This window comes from Atractosteus spatula, chromosome 11 (genome assembly GCF_055471065.1).
Source record: "Atractosteus spatula isolate fAtrSpa1 chromosome 11, fAtrSpa1.hap1, whole genome shotgun sequence".
Taxonomy (NCBI): domain Eukaryota; kingdom Metazoa; phylum Chordata; class Actinopteri; order Semionotiformes; family Lepisosteidae; genus Atractosteus; species Atractosteus spatula.
Genome location: NC_142716.1, coordinates 10,141,692 through 10,168,765, shown reverse-complemented (window position 1 = coordinate 10,168,765; position 27,074 = coordinate 10,141,692). Strand labels below are relative to the sequence as shown.

Sequence of the window (27,074 nt, the reverse complement as noted above, 5' to 3'; positions counted from 1 at the left end):
AAGAATATTAAAAAAATTCTGGTTTTGTTTTGACTTCTCCTTAATACTTAAGACATATGAACCATTTCTTTATCAGTCTTGTGTTCTAAATATATCCTTGAAGAGATATTAAGATGTTTTGGGATTTCCCTACAATTGACTCAGTACAGCTGGGAGTAACATTAGAATTACTAATTTGGGCCTCTTGATTTTCAGTGAAAGTTTTCCAAGCTCCTGCAGGATTGCAATGGCATCAGTAGGGGGCGCACTTCTCCTCTAGTTTGGTCTGAATTTGACATTATTGCAGACACTGTAGCCCATCAAAAGTTGAGTGGGTGGGTGAGAGGAGCCTGTCTGTACTTCCACATTCTCCTCTTGTGGGTACATGGTTTATAGTTGTGAGCCAACACATAAAGAGACATTTGGCAATTTTACACTGGATGGGTATATTATGTATACATAACTGGCTATTTAAATATGGAAAATGAAATGGAAAAGATTCATATTTCTACATTTGACTATTTTCAAAAGTGAAAGTGGTAATCTCTGCCTAAATTTGAAGGGCTCATACTGCTTGGAACCCAGGTCTTCAAGACATTAGATCACAAGAAAGGTATTTTTGGTCACTTCAGAGTTCTTAATCCTGGGCTTTTCAAATTACAGGACAAGGGTGTACAGAGCAGGGATATAGACTTTCAAAAGGACTGCTAGAAATAGCTGTGTGAGTTTAAACAATACTGTGCGTCTAATCTGGTAAACATCATAATAACACATCTTCCTTTGTGCGTTACAGGGAGAAACAGGTCCACCTGGCCCTCCTGGTGCTCCTGGTGAAGATGGAGAAAGAGTAAGCCAGTCTGCTCTCTAATTTGCTCAGAATTATTGATGCCAACTTCTCTGTGTTAGACAGCTAACAATTTCCTTTTGGTCTGCAGGGTGACGATGGAGAGATTGGACCAAGGGGTCTTGCAGGAGAGAGTGTAAGGATTTTCATCTTCTTTAAAAAAGGTCACTTTTGTACTTGGTGTCTAGCTACTAAACAAGCACATGTTTATTTTGTCTGGAAGACAGTTCAAGCTTAAAATGTTGATCCTTTTATTTATGCTGCTATTCTACTGTCTGAAACTAATTCCATGCCCAAGGCAGCTGGCTGTTTTAGCATTTAATAGCTGTGCCAGAGAAAGTACTTTTAACATTTGACCTTACCTGGTGATACAGGAATCTGCTTTTTTCTAAGGTATGCATATGACAGTCTCAGTTCTGAATTGTATTCAAGATGAAAAACTACTTTTACCGACAATTTCACACTTTTAAAAATTTGTGTGAACCCTAGTATATCATTGCTACTGACAATCTATTATTAAAGTTTTAAGGAAATCCTTTAAAACTCTTTGAAGAATATCATATGCCCTCATACCCCAGTTGTTCAGTCATTGTGATTGCCTATAATGAAGTTAGTATCTAGATGGATATCATTTTCTTAGCTTGTTTCACAAATTCTTTATTCTTTTCTATACTTATTTTGTAATATAATAGGGATTTGAGGGAGTATTTTTAATATATCTTTAGTATTTTTTCTGCACTTCATCATTTGTAAAAAGAGAGTCAATATTGAGAATCAGAATTATTAAAGAAGGTGACTAAAGAAAAAACACATCAATGTAAGTTTCAAACTACAGAATAGAAATACCTGAGGTATTTTAGGTGAGAGTTAATTAATTCTGATGCAGTGCACTTGCCTGTATAAAACCACAAGATGGCAGAGTAGCTTGATCAAAATGTGATTCCCTTACACTAACCTAATCCCTCCATCATTCTTTCATTATCTCCACAGCAGTCAAAAGCCATAGTCATTTCAGATTTTAATTTATACAGAATTATAGAAATCTTACACAATTATACAAATATAAATATAATATATGCTATAGGATTTTAATTCTGCACATCAATCAGGTGGTCAGCAAGCACAAAATGTATTAACAAAATCAGTAGCATTTTTATATGTGAGCAGCTACTATTATTATTGTTAATGGTAGGTTTGCATTATGTACACAGTAACCACTTACAGAGTAACTTACAGAAATGTGATGAGAAAAAAAAAATTTAATATGAAGTACAGTATGTACACAACATGTAGTAAGTAAAGTTGATAATACAGTGCAGTGCATTTAAGTAAAATCAGTGCATTTTAGGTAAATCAAGTACAAAAAATAAGGATGTTGGACTTATATCAGCACAGCACATTAAAGCTCTGAAATTCTGCAGTGTATTTAGACAGGGGGTGATACAAATTATTTTGGAGAAGCTGATTGCAAAAATTAAATGATGCCTAGAGCAATTACAGCATAAAATAAACGTAGTCACTAAGGTATGAAATGGAAATCAGGAGGGTTTTTGCAACAGTGATACAGTACAACTCTGTTTAAGGCTCTGAGGCAGTACATCATAAGTCTGACAGTTTGGCAGTCTGTACAATAACATTTTGATTGCTAGCTTATTGTTTTACAATATCGGACAGTCTGGATCTTTTATCGCCGCCTGTTGCAGACGATAGACTGAGATTGTGTATCATAAAAAAGAAACACTTCACAATTCACTATTTGTGCAGAGGTCTGACTTGACTTTACCTGTTTTTGTATGTTTTCACCTAGGGTCCAAGAGGATTGCTCGGACCACGAGGGCCGCCTGGTCCCCCTGGGCAGCCTGTATGTTCATTATTCATTTTCTTTTCACACTGTATGCATTCCAGAATCCAAATCTCCTAAAACCTTACTTTTAAAATAGAGTATACTTATTAAATGAGTTTTTCCACAGGGTGTTGCAGGCGTGGACGGCCCTTCAGGTCCAAAAGGAAACATGGTATGGAAAGACTTTTTATGATTATTTAATTTACATCATAACTTTACAGTTTTACCTGTAAAAACCAACACAATTATATTTTTTAAAAAGCTGCACATTATCAAATGCCTGAGCTTGCATCGGTAAGACCTGGTTTTCAGTTTTCTTTATTAAACATCATACTTTACTGATATGTAGCCTCCAGAGGTTAAAGACGCATTAAGACATTTGTCTTCTCCTGACTTATAAAGGTCTGTACAGCTCAGAACACAATGAAGTGAAACTGATGCTCTTCCCTGTGGCCCATTTTAACATGTCACAAACACACCATGCACAATGACTATGATCAACTAGCCTTTGCAGGTAGATTTAATAGCTGAGTCTAGACTGGCAAAGAGCTCCACTGTTTTTTCCTAAGTAGTGGGAATCATACAGAGTTGGAAAAACACTTTGCCAAGTCACTTTTATGTGACTCATATTAAATATTTTACCTGTTGGATGCAGTTGGTTAACATGTATCATATATTCCTGGCATATTCACAAATGTTATGTTTTTTTAGGTTGCTGTTTCGTGTTAAGAATTATGCTAAGAACATTAAAAATCAGCTGCTAAATTCTACATTAAAATTTTATTTAAGTAGCTAAAATCATTCTTAAAATTTACAAATGACTTGTTGCATTCTAATACTTCACTGCCATATTCTTGATTGAGTATATGCCAAATAGGTAAAAGAGCAAAGTGCTATTGTATGTTAGTGTTTTGACACATTACAGATGTACTTATTGTTTAATGCATTACTCAGAAGTAATAATTCATCATCATTTAAAATAATAATTTGTATACATACATAAGAAGGAAATATGAGAAATTGGTTGTTTCCTTTTTCAAATCTCTTGTCTTAAAATATTATTTTATAATACATATGTTTATATTATATTTTTCCTAATCTCTGTATAAGTTTATTCAAATATCTATATTCACTTAACAGGTTTTACTATTGCAGAAAAAAAACAGGCCTTTGGCATTTTTTATTTGTTGCTGAATATGATATTGATATTGTTTTCTTTTTTATTTTAACAGAAATAGGTGTTTACCTCTATGCAATACCAAAAAGACCCATCCAAATCATATATAGAAAAGAAATGCTTTCACGTACTTCTTTTTAAAAATAATTCTGTCTTTATTTAGGGACCTCAAGGTGAGCCGGGGCCTCCCGGACAGCAGGGTATCACAGGCCCACAAGTAAGTGTTAAAAAAAGTTTCTGTTGAAGTAGAAGAGTTTTTTTTGGGGGGGGAGGCTTGCACACCTGTAAGTAGGCACCTTGATCATTTCTCTGATTCCTCCTCACCAGGGAATACAGTGTAATTTCCTTGAATGCTGTGAGTTTCTTGTCATGAAGGAAGAAACTGAAAGCATTGCATTCATGTGGCTGGAATTCTAATCGAGCCACACCTGCTGTGGCTGTGAGCAGGATCAGGTTACTGTCTGCATGCCAGTGTAGGGGCCTTTCTGCAAAAAGAAAAAAAAACAGCTTTAAATCTGAGAATTTATTTTATGAAAGTTTGACACAATCGAATGATGTAACCTTTTATTACTGTCATTTTACTGTGTACAGTGCCTTTCTTCAGTGTTTTTGCACGATAGTAGCAAAACATAACATTCTGTTCTCTTTTGTCATATAGGGTCTTCCTGGTCCTCAAGGCCCTATTGGACCACCTGGTGAAAAAGTAAGATCTCATGAATCATAGAATTTTCTCTTACTTTAAATGATAAGCAGCAGAACATTGTATAGAGAATTTATTACAAGGCTCTTCAGTTTTTAAGACTTAAATTGTTGCTACAGTAGGTGATCACATACATATCTTGGCTGTGGTGAACTAGCTAGTGTTACAGGAAGACATCCCAGGGGTGGCAGAATACTCAGAATCAGACATACTGTACAAAATTAAATGGGACACATCATAAAAAGCAAGCGTAATAAGAATATATTGCTTATCTGAGCTACTATATGTCTTATAGTGTCATGACTCACAACAAATAATAATTTCAGAACACTATTTGTACTATTTGTATTCCCCTGGGTGTCAATGCTAAAGACAGTGTTGGAAAAGTACTCAGCTGTTGTTGTGACATTTAACCTTTGATATGTGATCTCTCTGATCAGGGACCTCAAGGCAGATCAGGTCTTCCTGGCTTGCCTGGCTCTGATGGACCTCCAGTAAGTCTTTTTGCAGCCTTCATTTCATATTTCTCCCCTTTTCAGTAATCAAATAATGTACATTGTGAGCAATTAAAGCATATATATATATTTGAAGTTATCATTTTCTGCTCACCCTTTCCAAGTTTGTTACAGTCTTAAAGAAAAGATTTCAGAAATGTTACAGGCCTGCAGCCTTTTTCTTTATTAGCATTGAATCAGTGGCACTCCATCAAACCAGCCACTAGATGGCAAAAGAAGGATGAGCTTTCAAATCAAAATAAGGTTATAAAACCACAAAGCTATAGGTAAGCTAAAAATTATAAACATGTTTTTTTGAAACAGGTTAAAAACTCTTTGTCTTGCCTTTGCCTTGCTTTCTAGTATTAGAAAGTACTTTGTGCTCACGTAGAGGCTCAGATTTTTGGAACAGCTTTTTATCTGAACCATGAGATAAAAGGGTCAGGTGGGTGGGTGGGTGTTTTACAGTAGTAGAGTCTTTAGCAAAATCTCTGCAGCAGGATCACTGTCTTTGAAATGTGCCTCCTTTATCAGTGAAGAAGATGACCACATATTGCTCTGAGTGGTACATAAAATGATTTAAAAGCAGCTCTGTCTGTCGCAATTTTTCTTATGGCATTGTTTTACTCCTGTCATGCAGTTTTGGAGTTGCCCTATATACAAAGTAATTATCTGACATCAGCCAAAAAGATATTTCCAGAGATTTTTCACAGTGAAGAGGGAAGTCTGTGAGCCTGCATTCCTGATGTGATCATAAGCACAGCTCTGACTCTAATTCCCCATCACTCCGGTGTCCACAGTTCAGCAGTTACAGAGAAATCTGACTCAATAAACTACTAGCAATCACACCTAAAATAAACACATGCAATAGGTCTTGTCACCATAACTCTTCTTTTTATCATATACTTAATATGATATAAATAAATTAGTATTAGTATTTTTGTTTAAAATGAGAAAAAAAAAATTTTGTACATATTACTTCCACATTTAATTCCACATCAAATTAACATTTTCATTACAATCATTGCCTTCATAGGGCCACCCAGGTAAAGAAGGACCACCAGGTGAAAAGGGTACCCAGGTAAGTTAAATATTTAATTTAAATCTTTGTGAAATTGTAAAAATTAACATAAAGGTAACTACTGCTAATAATAAAATACGGGAATATATGCCTGTGTATATAGCCAGCCGTGAAGGAGTTATAAAAGCTCCATATGTAATTTTTGAATTCTTGGGTTTGGGTGTTTAAACAATGTTTTTAGTGTTAGTTCTCCATTTCCAGACTGAGATTCTTGCTCTCTCACATCTTGAGATGTGAGAAAGGCCTGTAGGTGTCTTATAGGAGCAGTTTTCTGCCTTTCACAAATGTGTTTCAAATTCAGGAACTTGTTTAACTTCAGAACTATTTAAGATGATAAACAACCTTAGCAGACTTGATGGTTTTTATTAAGAGGTAGCACAACATTATTACACAAAACAACAAATGGAAGTATTAATACGAAAGCAATCCCATTGCATTATAGACACTTATAACTATAATTCAAAGACTGAAATACTTAAAAGATTATTCCTCACAGTCATATTTGGATTGTTTCTATGTATCGATAAAACCTATATATCCTTGCATAATGAGTGAAAATGATATGTTCATGATAGTTTTCTGAATTCAAATAATCAATTTGTAAAAAAAAATATTGCCATTTCAATTTCAGAAAAATTGAAATGAACTTTATTTGTTATTTAATGGGCATTTTATGCTAAGGATGATTTCTTGACTAACATGAATCACAAAGGCATTCAGCCCTTTTGCTGTCATTTGTTGAAATGGATCATTAAAAAGAAATAAAACTAAAAGAGCTGATAGCAGCCTAGATATTGGAGAAAATAAGTAAGATACATTACTTTGGCAGACTCGTAGTGTGATTACTAAAGAGTCATTTTTTTGTATTTGTCTTATTCTGTTTTTCCCATGCTTAATCAATTAATTCTATTTCCAGGGACCGACTGGCCCTCAAGGCCCCATTGGCTATCCTGGCCCTCGTGGTGTAAAGGTAATTCATAAACATTATTTTCTTTACATGTTAATCTTCCATTTATTTCTGAGTAACTCTTTCATCTTTTCTTTAATAGGGGGCTGATGGTGTACGTGGACTTAAGGGTGGCAAGGGTGAAAAGGTAAAGATATTTATCTTCAGCTACATTGTAAATACATATATGTCATCAGTAAAAGCTGTGAAAGATTTGATTATATGTACAGTATGTAAATCCTATATTTACAGTAAGCTGTATGTTTAGATGATTAGATTTAATTACCCTAATTCAAGAGACTCCAGAAATATGGTGAATCTTCCATCCTTTATTATGCTTTGTTGAATTCAGAAAGTAATGTTTTTTGTTGCTTGTGTTACACTATTGTAACCAGATATTATAGAAACCTTAAGATAGCCCACCAAAAGCTCAGCAGATCTTCTTAATACTCCAGCACTGTGGAGCTTTATAGATCAATGAAGTCAGTGCACTGCACGGAGTGAGTCTTACCAGATAATTTAAGCTGTGTGTGGAAGACATTTGTTAGACTGATAAAGAATTGGTCCTACACACCAGTGAGGACTAGCTGTGATATTTGAGGAGAGGTCTAAAAGCATTCAAGAATGAAAGAATGTCAGAGAGAAAAACATGAAAATGTCTACTTGAAATGATGGGCCTGTTTTGGCTAGTTGGGACTTCCTAATACATTCTGAAATTTGTTGTACCTGGTTGGTAATTTAATTAGAATTCGAACATTGGAAAATAATTTGATTAAAAAAATAAAAAACTCAGCTTGATATATAAATATGTAAGTGAAATAAGACTAGATAAGCCTTCTTGCAGGTATCCTATTGATATGATGGATGCTTATTTCTGTCTGTTTTGCTTGAGAAAGTCTATTCTTCACATTAATCTGAACTGTGCACTAGTGGTGCATCAAAGGAATTAGTCAGTAGCTTAATTTTAAGCTCCCTGATGTTCACACTGAATAAATAAACAGTGATTAAGAACATCATTAATTGCCCATTTATCTTGTTTGGTCATCAGAAGACTGGTGATGTTTAAACTTTAGTATGATATTATTGAAATTTAAATTTTGGAATAGATACTGTATCTGCTGTAGAGAAGTGTTATTGCCTTCTTGATAAGGTTTATATTCATATTTAAATATACGTGCTTGTGCATTCAGATAAATAAAAGTATTCTATGAACAGAATTTATAATCCTGTACCTAATAGGTCAATTCATTTTGTGTATATCACCTTATACATCATTGAAAAACCAGCACATTATTCCTGCTGTAAATCATAGAGGTTACAGAAACAGAATGTATTAAAATGATTAACATTCCTACCTTTGATAGCACGCTTTGAAACTTACATGAGATCTAAAAATTCTCAAGACTTTAAGACATTTGCTATACTGTATATAACTGTAAAAGATATTAAACTGCTGCTTTAATACTTGAAATAAAGTATTTTGAAATGTTTTTACTAATGCTGAATTACTTTGGTTGTTCAATGCTTCCTGCAATGTGAAAACTTGCTTCCTTTTTAAGTTTTTTTTAAGGTAATCGGTTTGGCCAATGTCTAAAACACAATGCATTTTTATTTTAAACTATATGTCATAGATTTATAGAAATAATAATTTTGCTTTAGAAATTACAAAGTAAGGACTAATTGCTTTTTCTCTCACCAGGCATTAGCGCTAATCAAAATAATATGTACCTCATGTAATTGTACTATACATTTACTTACACTGAATTAAACATCTTAAATCAGGAGCTGAAAACTGTTTAATTTTATTGCTGACAATGTGGAATTGTTAATTGGTTGCCTTTTCAATCAAACCAATTTGAGAGAAATTTATGCTTCTGCAAAATTGAATAGAACTGGATTCCTCCCTGTTTTGTGGTAAACAAATGTCTTTCTTTTCGTAACATCATGTGAGGTTTTACCGAATAATGCATTTCACAACTGTAGGCAAAGTGGTGATGTCATATTGTTATACATGTAATTCTTGCCATCTTGTGATAAGATTGTAATTCCACTATTAGGTACAAATAGATGAACCTGTAGTTTATATAGTTTGCACATTTCCCTTTATTACATAAAGTGCTTTTAAGAGCTTTGATCTATTTAATATAAGAGCAAGAGTCTATTGATCATTTTCCCAACAGCTCCATTGGTTTAATTTATTATGTTTAATGTCTTATTTCAGGGTGAAGATGGGTTCCCTGGTTTCAAAGGAGATATGGGTCTCAAAGGAGACAGGGTAAGTGTTATGTTACGAGTAGCACCAAGAAAATTGCTGTATATTACAGATGCTTTGCATGTGTGTACTGTGCCAGTCTACTGGAGTTCAGTGAAGTGCCTTCCTGATTTTTTTTACTTATTACTTACAAACATACAGTCCCGTATGTTTTACCTTACTTTGATTGGGAATATTAATGTGAATTCTGAACAACAGAACAAATAATATTGACATATTCGGTCATTATGGAGTGAAACATTGAGTCAAACCTTTAAAATCTAGGTTTTGCAGTGATATCTTTATCTACAAAATTGGGGGCAAAAGAGCATTTAGAGATGTTGAATCTGGAGGTTTTATTACAGGATGAAATGCATTTATGTTATTCTTCATGATCTGGGACCTGGCATTAATAGTGATGGTACTCTTAATTTCTAGGGTGAAGTTGGATCATTGGGACCCAGAGGTGAAGATGGCCCTGAAGGTCCAAAAGGCCGATCTGGTCCTAATGGAGAGTCTGGTCCTAACGGACCTGCAGGGGAGAAGGTCAGTATGAACCCTTTAATTGTCCATTTTCCTGCATCTCTTTATATTCAACAAAAGCACAGCCAGGAGCATATAAAGAATATCACATTGCATCAGTAAGCCTGTTGTTCTCATCTGGATGTGTTTCACGATGTTGCCTACTTGGCCAACTGCCCTGAAGAGTTCTGATATCCTCCAATATCACTGTTGTTAAACGGTATGAAGAAGAAGTGATAGCACAGCCAGCAAGGTGCACAAGACACTGCCTCTTTTAAATTATTGTACAGAAATGTATATGCTTTTGTCATATATTAAAATCCATTTTCTTTAGGGAAAGCTTGGAGTTCCAGGGCTGCCCGGTTACCCAGGAAGACAAGGTCCTAAGGTATGTGACAAAGCAGGCAGGTGGTATTTTTGTAATGAAAGTAATATCATACATTAGCCTACGTTTTGCACTAACATTACAAGTCATGTTTCTGAAATGAATTATTAATTTCATTGTGATACATGGCGACTATTAAAAATCTTAGGGCAGCATGAATTGAGAAAGGGTTGTTGTCTTTTTATTCATGCAGATCATGCCATTACGGGGAACTTGTTAGATACAAAAAGGTCTTGTCTGATGGTAAGAGTGCTAGCTGAATGAGATAACCTTTGATCTAAAAGGCCTATGGAGATCAGCAAAATCAAGATACTAGAAATGACAGAAAGGAAATGGTTAATTAAGAATCTAAATATGTTTGGATATCACAACTAAATGATGATATTCTTTTATTTAACTAGATACAGTATTTTGGGTGAGAATAAATTATCATTCGTAATAATGACTTGGCTAAGAGGTTTGCACCAATGTTGCACAGAAAATAAAGCAGTGAAAGAAAGACGATCAATTAAAAGTAAATAGCATAACATGATATGACATCCTAGGATTTAGCAGTGTTAACAAGTACAAGTGTCAGGCAGAAAAGATTTAATTATAAAAACTGAAAACAGCCTCAAATATGAATTTGAATAGTTTCAGCTTACTGTGCTGAATGTTCCAGTCATTAGCAGCAGATAATTCAAATTACTTGCACTCAAAGTCAGGCATTGCTCTGGGGAGGTTCCGTTTGATAAACTTAAGTTGTAGGAAGTAACTGCAATAAATTATTATTAAGGAAGGACCATGCTTTCCCCATTAAGGATATGTAAATTATTTTAAGCCACTCGAGCATTTATTTAGTATATAGAGAGGGCCCATCAATCAAAAAATAAAAATGACAGTGGTGAGTATAATGGGGATCACCAGTGATAAATCCTATGGCATAAAAGTATATGATATCAGGTTTCTCAAGAGCAGCCACAGAGGCAATTTTATAAACAGAATCATTATTGTCAAAGATGGTGAGGACAGACAGACTGTATGAAAAAAGTCATACCTAGAGAAACATTTAAATAAGATGTGCTGTGATAAAGGAATCAAAATATGGACTTGAGTTTGAAACTGACCAAAATGAGTTTTGAAAGCTAATGCATTATACGGCTTTATGCCTACATATTTATAAAAAGTAAATTGCTCTATTTTTGTTTTGCTTAAAGTAAAAAGTTTGCAATCAGAACTAGGGAGCAGTTAGATTTATTATGAATAAATATAGTATCATTTTATAAGATTTCTACAAAATGCTGGATGAATTGTATTAAAACAAAATTGCCGGTTAGTCATTACATAGAGGTATGTAGTAGCCTTTGCTATTGCCTGAGCAATATTATTAATAGAGATGGAAAAAGAATACATCCAATGGCAGAATCTATTGTGAATCTTTTAATAGTAGAGGCTTTAAAACAAATCTGCTAGATTGTCCACAATGTATACAACTTTGGAAGGAATTCATAAACCATGCAAGGGTTCACAATAAGACCAACACAAGGCAATGTTTTCAGAAGGATTGAGTGATTCACAGTATTAAAAGCCTTAAATATAAATATATAAATCTGTAAATACTACTGTTATTAAAATATTAAGTGTATATCTATGTGTGTGATTGTTGTTACAAAAGCGTAGGTGTTGCATAACGTGAAAGACACTTTCAATGCCATTTTACCCAGTAACATGCCCTCTATTGTCAGGAATAGAGGTCAACCAAGTAGATTACATGAGTTCTTTGTTTCTCTTATTTATAAGACTTTATGTGCAAATTATGTACAAAGATGTGAGTCACAGATGTGAGACCTTCTGCATTTCAAAGCTACCCTCACTCATTCCCTCAAAGACTTTTTGTAAATGACTACAGACTAATAGAGACACATTAGCTTAGGGAGGTAGCTCTGGTTTCTAAATAACAAAAAGGAAGTCCACTGCTATTGCAAAATCAGTGCCAGACTGTGAGAATAATTTCTCTACACAGGTAATGCATCCCAGAGGTACTAGCACTGCCCTTAAGGGACCTTACTTATTATGCTTACCTTTACTCAAAACCTTCTTCTTCTTCAGAAGAGCCATATGTTTGCTCCCTTGCATCTTCTTCTGCATTCTAAACCCTTGTTTTTAATTGTGCTAATTTAGTTACCTTTTTCTCCTTGATACCTTTTTATTTTCTTTTGTTACAAATCTTACTACAAAATGCTTTGAGAAGTTACTTTTAAAGGTGCTATATATATATATGAATGTCTTCTTCTTCTTAGTTTATTGTTTCTTAATCTTGTCTGGTCCTTGTCCACAAAGGTCTCTATCTAATTCGGTGAGATATTTATGCATTCAAGAGTAGTCAAGATTAGGAATTTGACATCCTTCTAAACTTCTGTTTAAAAACACCTTTAATTTCATTGACAATTTTCAAAAGCGCTTTAATGAATCCATGCCAAAAATGAAAACTAGTTGTAGTCTAAAAAGTTCTTGGTAACATTTTTTCCATTATCCTAGAAAGGCAAAATGTGTTTAGGTCTAAATCAATTAGCATCTGACTTATCACCCCCTTTGAAACAAAGAACAGAAACAGAGAGAGTCCACTGGGATTTTAGCAGTTGGAAAAGAGATTAAATAAGTGGATCAAGTTTAGGCTGTCATTAAGTTTTATAAAAATATGGTCCAATACCTTAATGACCAGCAGATGTATGACTGTCAGTTTTAAAGTTTAGTTGATGTATACTATTGAGTAACTGGCTGTATTATAAAAATCTAGGTCTTGGTTGCATGAAGCTCAACTGAATCAGCATCTTTATTCAGTACAGTATCAATCAATCATACACACAACCGGAAGTAATACTTATTTTGGAACATCTTATATTTTGTGTGTATTTGTTTCTAATTTGTTTGAAGGAAAGCTAATCAGTGGGATTCTTAGAAGCCCTAGCCATTTACCAAGCTGTATTATTATAATTAATTCATCTTGGCAGCATGGGGCCAGATCAAGAGCTGTTGTGTTTTTTCAATCTGAGCATAATAATTGGAGTATGCTTGAAACAATCTTTAAAAAAAGGTTTTGGCAACTTCAACTGATCGGAGGAAAGAAATGCTGCTACATTTCAGGTCATGTAGAATTCTTGATAATTCTTAAAGCATCTTTTACATAAAATCATGAAATGAACATTCTTTTTCAAGATGCTTCTAAGACCTCCGACATTAGAGCCTCCCGAGATCTCATGTGACCCTTAACCCAACCGAGTGAATATGATCACTAAGCACTGATCACTAAGAACCTTATAAAACAGTATAATGAACATTCTTTTTCAAGGTGCTTCTTAGACCCCTGACATTAGAGCCTCCTGAGATCTCATGTAACCCTTAACCCAACCAAGTGAATATGATCACTAAGCACTGATCACTAAGACATTATAAAACACACTTGACTCATGCTTGTCAGGAGTGTTTGTGAGTATGATGTCAGGCATGGTTGTCATTCTGTATTTGGTAGCATGGAGTCAATTTGACTAGGGTTGGTTCTGTTAATCTGGAAACAACATTTAATAATTAACAATGAATAATCTTGAAACAACATTAAATAAAGTGACAATTTGAATTAGTAATTAATTAATTAAATAAAGTATGATTTCTAAAATGCCAATAATTCTATAATTAAAATGTAAATTAAAAAGTTTAAAACAGTGCCATAAAGTAAAGTAATCTGCAGTTAAACAAAGCATTATTTTTTAATTGATATTCTTAGAATAAAAATGATTACCCATTGTGGGGATTTCAATATCTAAATGTACTGACATGTTAAAATCATCTCACCTATTTTAAATGTTATATTTGCATAATATCAATTGTATCATGCAATTGCCGTTTTAATCACCATTTTTCTTTTTAGGATACTGGCATTTATTTTGATAAATAATTTTTACAAGTACTGTTTCTTTGTTATGGTTGTAAAGGTTTATAGTTTCAGGAGTTATGACATTTCCTCAGTCTGACAAGGCTGTTAATCAAGACTGGACCCTGAGCTTTGCATAAAAACATTACAACAATGATTTACATTTATTGTCCGCAATTGGTATTCTACATTGAAAACTTTAAAAAAATACACAGCATACTGCAGTCTAATCAAATTGCTAAATGTAGTACTGATAACTTTGTTAATGCTTTCAATGCTGCAAGGACTGAGAGTACATTGGTAAGCTGTTTTTAATTTCTTGTCCGAGAAATATAAGCTTTGTCTGCATGATTTCAATGGTTATTACTTTCGATTATAAGATCACTAATGGAAAATTTAGAACATATCATAAAGAGTTTTAGATTTAAAGGGGTAAGTTTCTGACCATTGTAATGTTGCATCTAGTAAATCTGAATATTTATTGTCACCTTATTACCTATTCTTCATTCTTCAATAAGAGCAGTCACTTCACTAAGCAGGATTTAAACAGTAAATGCATGACTATATTCTTAAAAAATACTTTTTTAAAATCTGTACTTTAATGTAATGATAAAATAAAATGTTGTTTTCTTTAGTGTATGTTGATTTTTTTTAGAAATCTTTGATCTACAGAAAGATAAAGAGCAATCTTACAATCCCAGCATTTCTCCCCATGCAATATTTTAGCCTCAGCTTGGTATTGGATCACACCAAGCAAACCAACCAAAGCTGACCAATACAGTATTTCTCTATTTAGGGATTCTAACTACTGTAATTGTACTCAACTGCGATAATTTTATAAAGTGAGAAAATCCTTGTTATGTTCAATGCTGGCTTCATAAGATCAGTAACAGATATAGTGGAAAACTACTGGGAAAACCTTTGGACCAACTTGAGCACCAACGTCTGCTTTTTCTCTGTTCTTGATTTTAATTCTTTAGGGATCAACTGGTTTCCCCGGATTCCCAGGAGCCAATGGGGAGAAAGGTGCCAGGGTAAGATATAAGATTTGAATTGATTTTAACAAAATTGTTGTAGCCAAATAGTGGTATATTGGAGAAAACAGAAGTCACATTGATTGCTAGTGTAATGATTCAGTTTTAAGATTAGCCTAAGCAGTTAAACCTCAATATTATATTTTGATTTTATACTTTGAGCAAAGTATATTCTGGGATCTTCTTAACAGAATTATGTAATTATATATTTTCCCATTACCTGCAACTACTGTATATAGCATATTTAATATAAGATGTGAGTAAGAGCCATGTAAATTTTGAACTGTTTTAAGATGCGTTTGTTTATGCATTTATCACTGTTAGACTTAAAGAATTATTATACATTGCATGAAGAGATGTTTAGCCCAAAGTTACATATTCTTGAAAAACATGTACATTGAGAAATAATGATATTAAAACAGGCCGTTTGGAAGTAAAAAAGTCATCTAATTTACTTTGAGTGAATCACAAACGAATTAGGAAGTATTATAAGTACGGTTTTTAATTTTTAAAAAATAATATAGATTCTTCTTTATATATACTGTATATACACGTTGCTGACAATTTTTTAAGTCGTCCACTATTATTGGTAGCAAAATACCAAACGAGAAAATTCTACTTACACCCTGGCAGTCTTTGGTCTAATCTTTGAACACCAATTTAAATTGATGAAAAGCGCTGGACTGATGGGCTGGAACGGCAGAAAATGTCAGTGTGTACAGTGTCTCAGTACACAGACTGCAGATGTAATATATACAGGTCAGAGAGTTGGCCTCTATCCCATTATCAAGAAATCCCAAAGGGAATGAGACTGTTGAAACTGTCAGACATTCTTCCCCCAGCATCAGAGTTGAAGAGAAGCCTTGTGACAGAACGCCCACTGACAGATTACTTAAACAACCAAGCACCGAAGAACACATTTTACTTTCACACACTAGTTTTCTTAAACAGTCTAGACAATAGATATATGCCCAATAACGACTATGTTAAAAAAAAACAGAGTTGTTTTGAAAACCCCTTTCACTGCTTGGGACTTAAATGTTAAGCACGTCATTCTTGTGAACTTTAATATTTTAGATCTGTGTTTCAGACCTTTCCAGTAATGTAAGGCTGTGTAGTGCAGCAATGAAATTATGTTTTCTTTCTGCCGCAGGAAGATCCATTAATTTGGGTTTCAAATTTTAAATTTCTTCATAATGTTAAGAAAATGAGGTCTTGTTGACGCGTTGTATTGTTTTTTTTTTCCTGTCTTTCTGATTTGTTTTTTCTTTCTTATCATTGAAAGGGTGTTGCAGGCAAGCCTGGTCCAAGGGGGCAAAGAGGTCCAACGGTACATAAGACTTTTTTATATTATATAGAAATTTAATAAATGTCACTTCAATGGCAACAGGAGTTAATCTGGTTTATAATATATTACATAGAAACTGAGCTCTTTTTGTCTTTCCCTCCAAAATTAGGGTCCACGAGGAGCTCGTGGGGCCAGAGGTCCAACTGGAAAACCAGGCCCTAAGGTGATTATTTTTTGACTTTTCTAATGTAGTATACATTATGTTTTTATTAAATTAAATGAACATACGGTATGCACAATATCTAACTTCCTGATGTGTTTGTTGCTTTTCACAGGGCACTGCGGGCAATGATGGTCCTCCTGGCCCGCCTGGTGAAAGAGTAAGTCCAGCGAAGCACAGTCTACATGAAAATGTGTTGTACAGTAAATTACGGCTGTGGATATATTGAATTTGCAATTGCTCCAGCCAATGTTGGTATTCTTTATAACATCAAGAAATCATTCCAGTAGCTCCCAGTGTGGGTTGTGAGTTTGATTTAATCGTTTTCATGGCTCTATTTTCTTATCTCTTATTGAAGATAAAATGGCAAAACCTTTTCCCTGGGTCAACTCTGGCAACCAATATTTTTTTTAATTGAAAAGGCATCATAGAAGAGTTGCCTGTCAGTACATTTCAAAACCAGATTAATTCATTTTCGTTTTCCAATAAAAGCAGGTTTACATGCTATATGTTGTTTGTTTCTTTTTTATGAAGAATGCCTCCATACAGTATGTTCTGCTAAACAAAGTGTGATCTTCAATGAATAGATTTGTTCAAAATGTCAATTTCAGATTTCTTCATTTCAGGATCACTATTATTATGGGAGTGATTAAACACTACCTTTATGCTAAGGTTATAAGACTGAATTGCAATCTTAAGTTGTGGCACTGAAAAAAGATACTTAACCCTACATTTTTAGGATTAAGACTGCTTATTGCAATAACTGACTTTTTGTGCTTCTACTTGAAGAATTTTTTTTTTAAAACTATTCAATTTAAAGCATGTACCTGATTGCTTTTCTTAATACATTGAAAGTCAATTTTCTTATTTTGCCAGTGTTATTGATTTTAAAACAACTTGTAAATAGATGCATTCGTAAGTTTTGCAAGTCGCACTTTTCTTTTCTGCTTGCTGTAGTGTTTTGCATCTTAATTTAGCTGTGACTGATGATGGCAGGATGCTTCATTTTATTGCTGACCTGACTTTATTTTGTTATGTGCAGCTTCTCTAAAACCCGCCCAGCATGTTACAAGTATGTCTCTTTACTGTACGTTGCGCCTTACATCTTTTCTCTGTATTAAAGGGACCTCAAGGACCCCAGGGCCCAGTTGGATTTCCAGGACCAAAGGGCCCCCCTGTAAATATCTATGTTTCTGTTATGTCCTATATAACTATCGTATTTCCAAATTTTGAATCCAAGTAACAGACTCTTATGGTTCCATATGCACAGAAATTAAGTTTGCATAGAAATGAAGAATTATGAACTCTCTATGGTATGTGAGATTTCGCTTTATCAAATATAGAAGAAAGAGTCACTCACCAAAATAGCTACATTAAGTAAATCTATTCCTGGAAATGTTTATCAAAAGATATTCCAAATTATAGAGCTTCAGAAGAAATGCCAGTATAGTAACTAAACAGAAAAACTTAACAGAATTGAATTTGTGCATGTCCTCTTCTATGAGTGTTAGATCAATTGTAAGACAAAGTTTTCATATACAAGTTTTGGCTGGTCTGGTGCCAACAATCAGTACAGAAAAGAACTGCTTATGTCTATTTTGTTGTGCTTTTAGGGACCACCTGGAAAGGATGGGCTGCCTGGTCACCCTGGTCAGCGGGGAGAGACTGTAAGTATACTTGTTCTCACTGTACAATAAGCTGTACCACACCTGGGTACTTCACTGGTCACTGACTTAAGCAGACATTTTTCGCCAGGTGAGGAAAAATGGACAGCAGTTTTATGGCTATATACTGTAGTAAGAAGTCTATTTTTGTGCACCTGGATAGATCTGTCTCCCTAAGTCAGTAAATAGTTATAATACCAATGAGACAGGTGTCAGACAGCTTGGTATCTTTCTATGCTGGATGGCTACACAATGCCAGTGGTGACTTGATAGTATTAAAATTATATTACAATACTTCTGTTATCCTTATCAAACAATATATTATTTGCATTGAGGCAATCAGGTTTTAGAGTCAGGAATTAGCTTGACATACTATATACATTAAGTGTGTTGTTTTTAAACAGGGAGTTGTATAAAGTATGTCTTGCTTCATATTTTGTCATTTCAATATTGAATACAGAAATTGTCTTTCAAAAACAATTATGTCTACCACCTGTTTGAAATAATGCTTTTGCTAGGACCAAATAGCAAACTGCATGATTTGTTGTACTTAATAAGCTTTGCAGACTAATACTTTAAAATATTTCAACATGAAGGTCTACTGAGTTTATTTAGTTGTATTTTCTGTTCAGGCTATTGATTCAAGTATGCCAAGAAGCAATAAAACTGCTAAAGGCTTGATAAAGTGTTACCAGCTATAACAGTTTTCTTCATCATTTCTTTCCCAAGTGATTTTCTAGTGCCAGAATTGGCACATTATTGTTTCCTCATGCTAATGATGCATCAATAAGAATCTTCATTAAGCTTTTTATAATGCCTGATTTATTAGCGAATGAATTGCATTGGGGATTTGCACTAAATGAATTGATTTTAGCAGCAAAATACCTCCACACATAAAATACACTGAGCTATATTTTGAAGGATACTTACAGTACAGCCTTATGCATTCTCAAACAGTTCTTCAAAGAACATGAACTTATAATAGAAGAAGCAGAAACACACTTCTGACAAACAGTAGCATTCAAGTTTAAACCAAATTGCACTGAATATCTTTCTGTATGTTCCATTGATTCAACCAAAAATTTACTTTAAACTAATTAATGTGACAAGCAATATGAAATTTTCTTGGAAGTTTTATAAAGTCTGTCTCTGTACTTGTTGGTTTCTGGCATGGCTGGCTATTTATGGAATTCACAAACTCTGATTATCTTCCTTTATACGTGTGTAGCAGATATGAAAATGTAAAAGGAATGGCAACTGTGATTTTTCTTTTAGTGTTGCACTAAATGAATGTTATACTTGTGTGCTTTTGTGAATGGATGTTTGTTTCTTTTTTTTCCTGGTCTATAAATCTGTTTTTTGCTGTTTGCCAAGACCATTGTATTGTGCTCGGCCTCATTCTGTGTTTCATCACAGCAGAAACACCAAAGCTACAGTTCATTACTGACCCTTTTTGTGACTTGTTTGTGTCTGGCAGCCATCTTTTTTTTTCAGGCTTTAAGCTGTGTTAAAACTGACCACAAGACGTAGCTCTTTCCATCATCCGTGATTTTTTTTTAAAGAATTGTTCTTTTAGATAGTTTGCTAGATTTTTTAGCACTTATTGTGCATCATAGTATTGTATTATTTAATGCATTCTTATTTAAAACATTCAATTTAAAAGGAAGTAGAATAATTTTAGATGTTTCTGACACGACTCTGTTCATCCTTTTCCAAAATTTGAATCCTTCGCACTTTTACAATAACTTAGGCAAAATATAGCATTGAGATTTTGGCTGAAATAACATAGTCATACAAAGAATTAGTTTTTTTTATAATAATAAGCCAGTAAAAATGCCTGAATGTTTTATTGCATTCTTGCTTCCTAGAAATGACTTTTGGATTTCACCAGAATTTATGTGTTTAGTATTTGGGCTGTGTAATAGCATGAATTAGCACTGCTACAGTACTAAGGTCTTGGGTCCTCAATTTGATTTCAGTATGGGGAGCTTCTATGTGGCATTTACATGTTCGAACCTTCTCCACATGTGTTTTCTGCTACCTCATACAGACATGCTGGTTATGTTAATTGCTGTCTCTAAATGATGTGCGTACCAATGCATGCCCTATGATGGACAGTTGTCCAGGTAGTGCTATACTTACAGAATGAGTTGCAGGCTACTCCCAACCTTTACCAGGAATGAACAGCTTTCTGATGATGGATGGATGTTCGTAACACTGGTTTCTACTTTACTTCTTTTTGCTTGAATCTTTGCCACTCTAACTTCAGCCACAGTTAAATTCTACAATAAATGGATGACTCATTTGGCCTCAATGCAGCATGATAGTTTTACTCACCACTAGGTGGTAAATTGGTAAGTGAGCAACTGTAAATAAATGTACATTCCATTTATTTACATTGTTTAGGATGCCACTTTCAGCAAGAATAAATAACAATCCAACTATTATTCAGGTTTACAATCTAGCAATAAAAAAGTAAAGCCTATTTTCATTATTTCATTAAGAGCATTGAAAGCAAAACTGATATAATAAAGTATATTAAAGTATATTCATAATTATGGTTGAAGGGAGTATAGATCAATGTATTAACACTGCAGTGCAAAATGAACAGAACTATATTACCTTTAACGTGCATTTTTCAAAATAGTAATGGATTTTTTCTGAAAAGCACCATTTTAATTCTTAGCGACTAGCATATGAACAACATAACATATTAATTAAATTTACAGTATACTTACTGTACTAACAAAGTGTTAATGAAATCTGGCTTCGTTTACAGGGTTTCCAAGGGAAGACTGGTCCTCCTGGTCCTGGAGGTGTAGTTGGCCCTCAAGTAAGTAAACACTTGATCCTTAATCCCTTAGCATGCTGCTCTATGAAGTACACAGTAACAGCCCTCAGCTTCTGACCCTTGTGACCATAGTACTAGCTTCAAAAACTAGGAGCGGGATTGCTTTCTTTAAAATCTTATTACGATTCAGGGAGGTCAGATTCCAGTGGAATTATTAAAGTTACAAATAGTTATACTTAATGAAGTCCTTAAATAAATACTTAATGTAATAAAAAATCTATAAAACCAATAAAGAATGATATCAGTGCTAGCATTTAACCCTTCATACATTATATCTGCATTCATTATACTTTATACCTATATTCATTAAATAAGTCATGAATCTTAATGATATTGTACCGCATCTTTCTGGATTAATTAAATAGCTTACAAAGACTATGGGACTTTTAAACAGTACTGCAGTAGTTCCCAGTGGATGAAATTATTCATTTTTTTCTCACAATATCCCTGACTAAAGTGTCCTTCTTCTTGTTATTTAATAATTTGTTGTCATTAGAATATAACCTTCTAACCATATCCTGTTTAAAAAAAATATCAGCTTTCATGTTTTGGAATGGAAGTTTAGAATGTTTTATTAAACATCATAAATTGATCTTTATATTTAATATTATTGTCTCTGCTTGTTGTGCAGTTAATACTATAGTGTGTGCTATCATACCTCTTTTGGTTTTCTGAATTGTTCATTCATCTTAATGGCATTATAACAAAACTACTATATAATAGAAATCTGGGAAGAAGGTGAGATCCTAATCTCAGGTCGCCTCGCACCTGGGACTTCACATAGCGCATTTCTTTCATAACGTTCCTGCCACCCTATCTATACCCTTACAGCAGCTCCCTGGCTCAATTCTCACAATACAGAGGGGGGTTCAGTTCCCTTAGCCAGACGAGCCAAATATACAGTACATATCTAGTCACTCTCATCTTTATTAGGATCTAGCCAAACTACAGAATACATATTGGTCAGATAATGTAATTTGTAATTGAAATGTTCTTACTAACACAGAGCTTATTTGGTGATCTAACAGGGCCCTACTGGAGAAACAGGTCCCATCGGTGAGAGAGGCCACCCTGGGCCTCCTGGTCCTCCAGGTGAGCAGGGCCTACCCGGTGCTGCAGGAAAGGAAGGAGCAAAGGTAAAGACAAAGTCCATCTCTTACTTCACTAACTGCCGTGTTTCTTCAGGAAAACACAATTTGCTGTGCAAAACAGGTTAATAAACTTCATTGTGTCACTGTACATCCATCTGAAATCATAATGTGCACTTTAACAATGGCAATAGTTACGACAATTGTGAAAGTGTGAGACCCTCAGTGAAAAAACTTTGAACTGAATACTTGTCACCACGTGACTCTCTGTGCATATATTTGATCTGCTTTCAGATATTTAAGAATGAACATCAAGCATGGAAGAGTTAGTTATAGAGTCTTTTGATCTTGATCATTTATACAGTAGTTATGAGGATAGGTGGGTCAGATGGATGAGAACACTGATCCTTGGAAATTTTATTGAAGGACATGTTTAGTAAGTACAAAAAGTTTTGCGGGCAAAGCACTTTTCCATCACCCATCTTCATTATTCCTGTATGGATTTGAATAGTTTATCAAATATACCACTAAATGCAAGATAGCTGCTATGGTAGGGGTATTTTCACACATTATCAGCCTTTTTCTCATTGGTATTCTGCTTCCACTCAAGCTTATCCTGCTGGGACTACCCATGTTAGTTTTAAGATACCAGATACGATTTCTTTGTCTCTCACCTTATTGATCCATTCAATATAGGAAAAAGTAAAAAATAATAGAGGCTCATTTCCATCCGTTTGGAGACTTTGTGCCTGTGACGCAAATGTACCAGATTTTTGGGGGGAAATTTGGATTTTTAATTGTTGGAGTGTAATTAATTTTTTTGCCTGAAATTCCTTGTGCCCTTTGTTAATCAAATCAGCTGGCATCCTGCTGTTATGATGTTTTGCGTTATACTGTATTAAATCATCTGTTTGTCTAAGCCCCTAATTTAGCTCTATTACCTGAATTTGATCAGCAGACCACTTTAAAACAGCTACAGATAATGATTTAATTGCATTTCAAGTCATTTAGTACTTTCTTGGTTACTGGCTTTGTCTTCTCTTTACGTGTCTTCTCTCTTTACGTGTCTTCTCTTTATTTTTTCTGCAATGCATCTTGGCAAAATAATCATGTTCAAAGAACAAAATAATGATCTGGGGTGTAATCTTTTCTGTCAGGGAGATCCGGGCCCTCAAGGTCCTTCCGGAAAAGATGGTCCTTCTGGTCTTCGAGGATTTCCTGGAGAGAGAGGTCTTCCAGGGGCTTCGGTAAGAAATACCACAGACTGGCCATGCTGTTTCATTTAAAGTTTTTCTATATAATTATGAAATTAACGGTTATACAAACTAACCTCTTATTAATACAGAACCCAGCCATACTAAAAAGGATTATCATGTTATGTACTGTAGATAGTATGTACTGGATGCAACAAAATACAAAATATTAAGCAAAGCAGACAGACATGAACCAGTAGCTTGTAGCTTTGGATTTGAAAGGCATGGCATAGGAAGCTTATGCAAAACACAAACACTGAAGCCACAGCAATAATATTTTTGTGAGAAAACCAGACAACATCTCTATATTACACATTTTGATATGGCACGCACAACTGTGTTAGTATTTAGTAATGAATTTTAGTTACACAGGGGACTACAAGTTGCCCATTTCGCCTGTCAATAGCTTAGAATTCATGAGTAGTGTATTGATTGCTGTTTGTTTTTTTGTGGACAAATTATTTTTATTCTCCCAGTTGAATTGCTGTTCACACCAGGCCCTCAGATTCTGTTTAATTCAAGTGCATTACCATAATGGTGTAATTTATATAAGCATAAAAACAGAATGATGTACTATTTTTGTGAAAAGCTTGGTTTTCCATATGTTCTCTGTGTCTTGGTTTTATAGAATATCCAATTTGAACTATTTAGAGTTGATGAAAATAATGTATGATGTTTGTTCAGCAATAATAATGGAGTTGTTCTGCTTTTATATTTTATATTTATCTTTCACCCCTTTTTTAGACATTCACAGTTATAAGTATTTTTAGATACCTTTATCTTGATTAGTATTCAATGAGAATACACAAAGTTAAACCTTGAGCAAAAAGTTTGATTCCTTTTCAGTCTTCCTTGGTTGATCTTCAGGGATACAGATTGCCCTAGGGGCTGTAGTCTTTGTTACCATTCTACAGTAGTTTACATTTCCACGTTCTTTCAGTCTTTTATGATGAATTGGCCACAGGGCAAAATATGGGCCAATAGGAACAATCTTTGAGCATTGTAAAAAGTGAATATCATCAAAGCACTTTATCAAACATACAGTAGTAGTAATAGAAATGTACAAGTAGAATATATACAGTATATACAGGTTGCATTTTTTCCTATACAAGATTATTCTTTAAAAATTGATTACTGAAACTACATGTACTGTACACACTTTTGAAACATAAACTAATTTTTATATCCAGTAACAAAATATGCTGCAATGAAATTGAGTTTGTAAAGGCATTTTGCATTCTTGTGTGCAGCAAAGGACTAAATTTTCACAAAATCACATTAGCACAGTCCTATATAGCCAGTCATAGGAGTGTTTTTACATATTAACATGGCTTTTGTGGAGAAATTGACTACAAGGCTGTTTTTGATAAAACTGTGGAAAAGCTTTGACTTGAAAATAGACATGCTCCTGCTGACAATAGAAACAAGAGGTACAGTAATTGTGCTTCAGCCAGCATCACATAAATAACAAACACCTCAACTGGAGGTCTCTAACAACTTAATGTAAATATTAATTTTAAAACAGATACAAAGAACTCTTTTGTAACACAGTTCTATGAAACATATCTCATTACAAAAGGAGAGTATAAAGTCTATGTTCATTTGTTGCAATTGCTAGTCCCCTGTGGCTTGATCAAAACATTTGGATTCTTTAATTACAGGGTCCAGCTGGTTTGAAGGGAGCAGAAGGTCCACAGGGTCCCCCTGGCCCAGTTGTAAGTACTTTGTTGCCATGGTTACATGTCAATGATGAAATGGTCAAGTCCTGGAAATAGAACACACTAGGAAATCTACCTTTTAAATAATCATGTGCACAATAACAAAACCAGGCACAATACGACAGACAATGGTTTCTTTTCAGATGTTCTCTTCACAGTTGTACTTCATAGTCTTGTGAAGTACTTGGTATTTTATTTTAGCACAGCTAAATCAGTGCTTTTGTTTTGTCAGAAATGACTATATATTCAATATATATTATACAAATTAAAAACTAAAAAAGTATTTTACACAATGGTGGTTATCACTCACTTCAGTTAGGCTGTTCATAATTCTGTATTGTGATGTATTTTAATTGCTTTTCCTTAAGTATTTAATTGATTTGCTGCAGTCAGCAGTGATATATTCAAGCACTAGAGGGCAGTTTCTAACCTTTAAACATTCAATGAAAGAACTCTTACAATCAAACTTCCTAAAGATAAATAAGGTATCTGGGTAGTAATTACTGTCTTCTGACATTTCACCTTCTGTAGCTGCCAAGAAAGATTTATTGTGACAACCTGAAAGTTACTATGTCCAGAAGGCCTGTTAAAGCTCTAATGACAAGCTAGTTTTTCCTATCTTATTTCTTTTTTAAGACACCAGATAAATATAATTTTCTGTAACAGCTATACTATTGTACGGCCAATACTAGAAAACTATAAACTAGTTAGTATTATATACTAGTTACATTAGTATTAGTATATATATACACTAGTATTGTGAAGTAAAAATGCAACACCAGCTTTGTTTAAAATAAAGATTTTACTTAATTGTTTCTGAACCAAACTAAACCTTTGAAAAGATACATACAATATTTAAATCTAAAATAATTCCTACATGCCTAACAGAAAAAGAAAACAATAAACAGTAAATAGAAATGTATAAAAGATTTTTACCAGTCCCTTGTTCAGATAATTCATAAAATGTCTTAGGTTTGGAACCTTCTGTATTAAAAGTAATGTGCTCTCACCTTGTATTGTTCATTGTTCCCTACAACCTGAAAGAAAAATGCTAGGTATCATATACTGTATCATTATTTATGTTTAATACTTCAGGTGTGTTATATTGTATATCAGGCTCACCCAGTTGAGGCTCACCCAGTTGAGGCTCACCCAGTGATAGTTTCAAGATCTTTCAATGTTTTTTATTTGTTTTTTAACACCAAAATAGCTGGCCTTTAATTGCTGCATAGTACCATGGAGTAGCACAATAAGCAACTGTGCTTGGATAGCACTTACTGAAAAATAATTTGATAAACACCACAAGACATACATATTCTAATATAGAAACAAGTAATAAGTTTATTCCATGATGAAAAAAAGAAGAAAGAAAACACAACTCGAGCACCTGAAGAAGGCTCCATGGCTGAAACGTTGTGTTTTCTTTCTTTTTTTTTACAGCATGGAATAAACCTTTTACTTGTTCCTTTGTAGCCTACACATGCTGACACAGCTACCCACCTGATATTCTAATATAGATGCACTTAATATGAATATATACTGATCACTTGATTGCCACCTTCCCACCTGTTCTTAAATACACATTTGTTTTTACTTACTGTCTGTGTTTTCACATTGCAAATCTCATTTTAAATTTTTTAAGTGCATACTAATGGTCAACAGCAGCACTGCACAGTCTGTAAGGTAGGCAGATGGAGGTGAGATCATTGACATTGTCACTGCTAATGCACGCAAGACACAAGTGAAAACAGAAATACAGCATCCCGACATCAAGAAAAGCAGCTGTCACTCAGCAGCAAAATGCAACCACCTTGACCTTTGTATGGAGA

At 34.1% G+C, this 27,074-nt stretch overlaps 1 protein-coding gene across 9 annotated transcripts in view; it reads left to right on the top strand.

Annotated features, from left to right (window-relative positions):
- The window catches only part of col11a1a (collagen, type XI, alpha 1a), a 106,530-nt gene that overhangs the window by 46,928 nt on the left and 32,528 nt on the right, over positions 1-27,074 (top strand). For all 9 annotated transcript variants that reach the window (XM_088927946.1, XM_088927943.1, XM_088927949.1 and 6 more), the window contains 23 exons: positions 773-826; positions 915-959; positions 2,631-2,684; positions 2,794-2,838; positions 4,007-4,060; positions 4,502-4,546; positions 4,984-5,037; positions 6,074-6,118; positions 7,035-7,088; positions 7,168-7,212; positions 9,286-9,339; positions 9,754-9,861; positions 10,172-10,225; positions 15,110-15,163; positions 16,449-16,493; positions 16,621-16,674; positions 16,787-16,831; positions 17,795-17,848; positions 18,285-18,338; positions 21,115-21,168; positions 22,215-22,322; positions 23,432-23,521; positions 25,189-25,242. In XM_088927946.1, the coding sequence (XP_088784072.1) occupies positions 773-826; positions 915-959; positions 2,631-2,684; positions 2,794-2,838; positions 4,007-4,060; positions 4,502-4,546; positions 4,984-5,037; positions 6,074-6,118; positions 7,035-7,088; positions 7,168-7,212; positions 9,286-9,339; positions 9,754-9,861; positions 10,172-10,225; positions 15,110-15,163; positions 16,449-16,493; positions 16,621-16,674; positions 16,787-16,831; positions 17,795-17,848; positions 18,285-18,338; positions 21,115-21,168; positions 22,215-22,322; positions 23,432-23,521; positions 25,189-25,242 (1,323 nt within the window). The remainder of the gene's footprint in view (positions 1-772; positions 827-914; positions 960-2,630; positions 2,685-2,793; positions 2,839-4,006; positions 4,061-4,501; positions 4,547-4,983; positions 5,038-6,073; positions 6,119-7,034; positions 7,089-7,167; positions 7,213-9,285; positions 9,340-9,753; positions 9,862-10,171; positions 10,226-15,109; positions 15,164-16,448; positions 16,494-16,620; positions 16,675-16,786; positions 16,832-17,794; positions 17,849-18,284; positions 18,339-21,114; positions 21,169-22,214; positions 22,323-23,431; positions 23,522-25,188; positions 25,243-27,074) is intronic.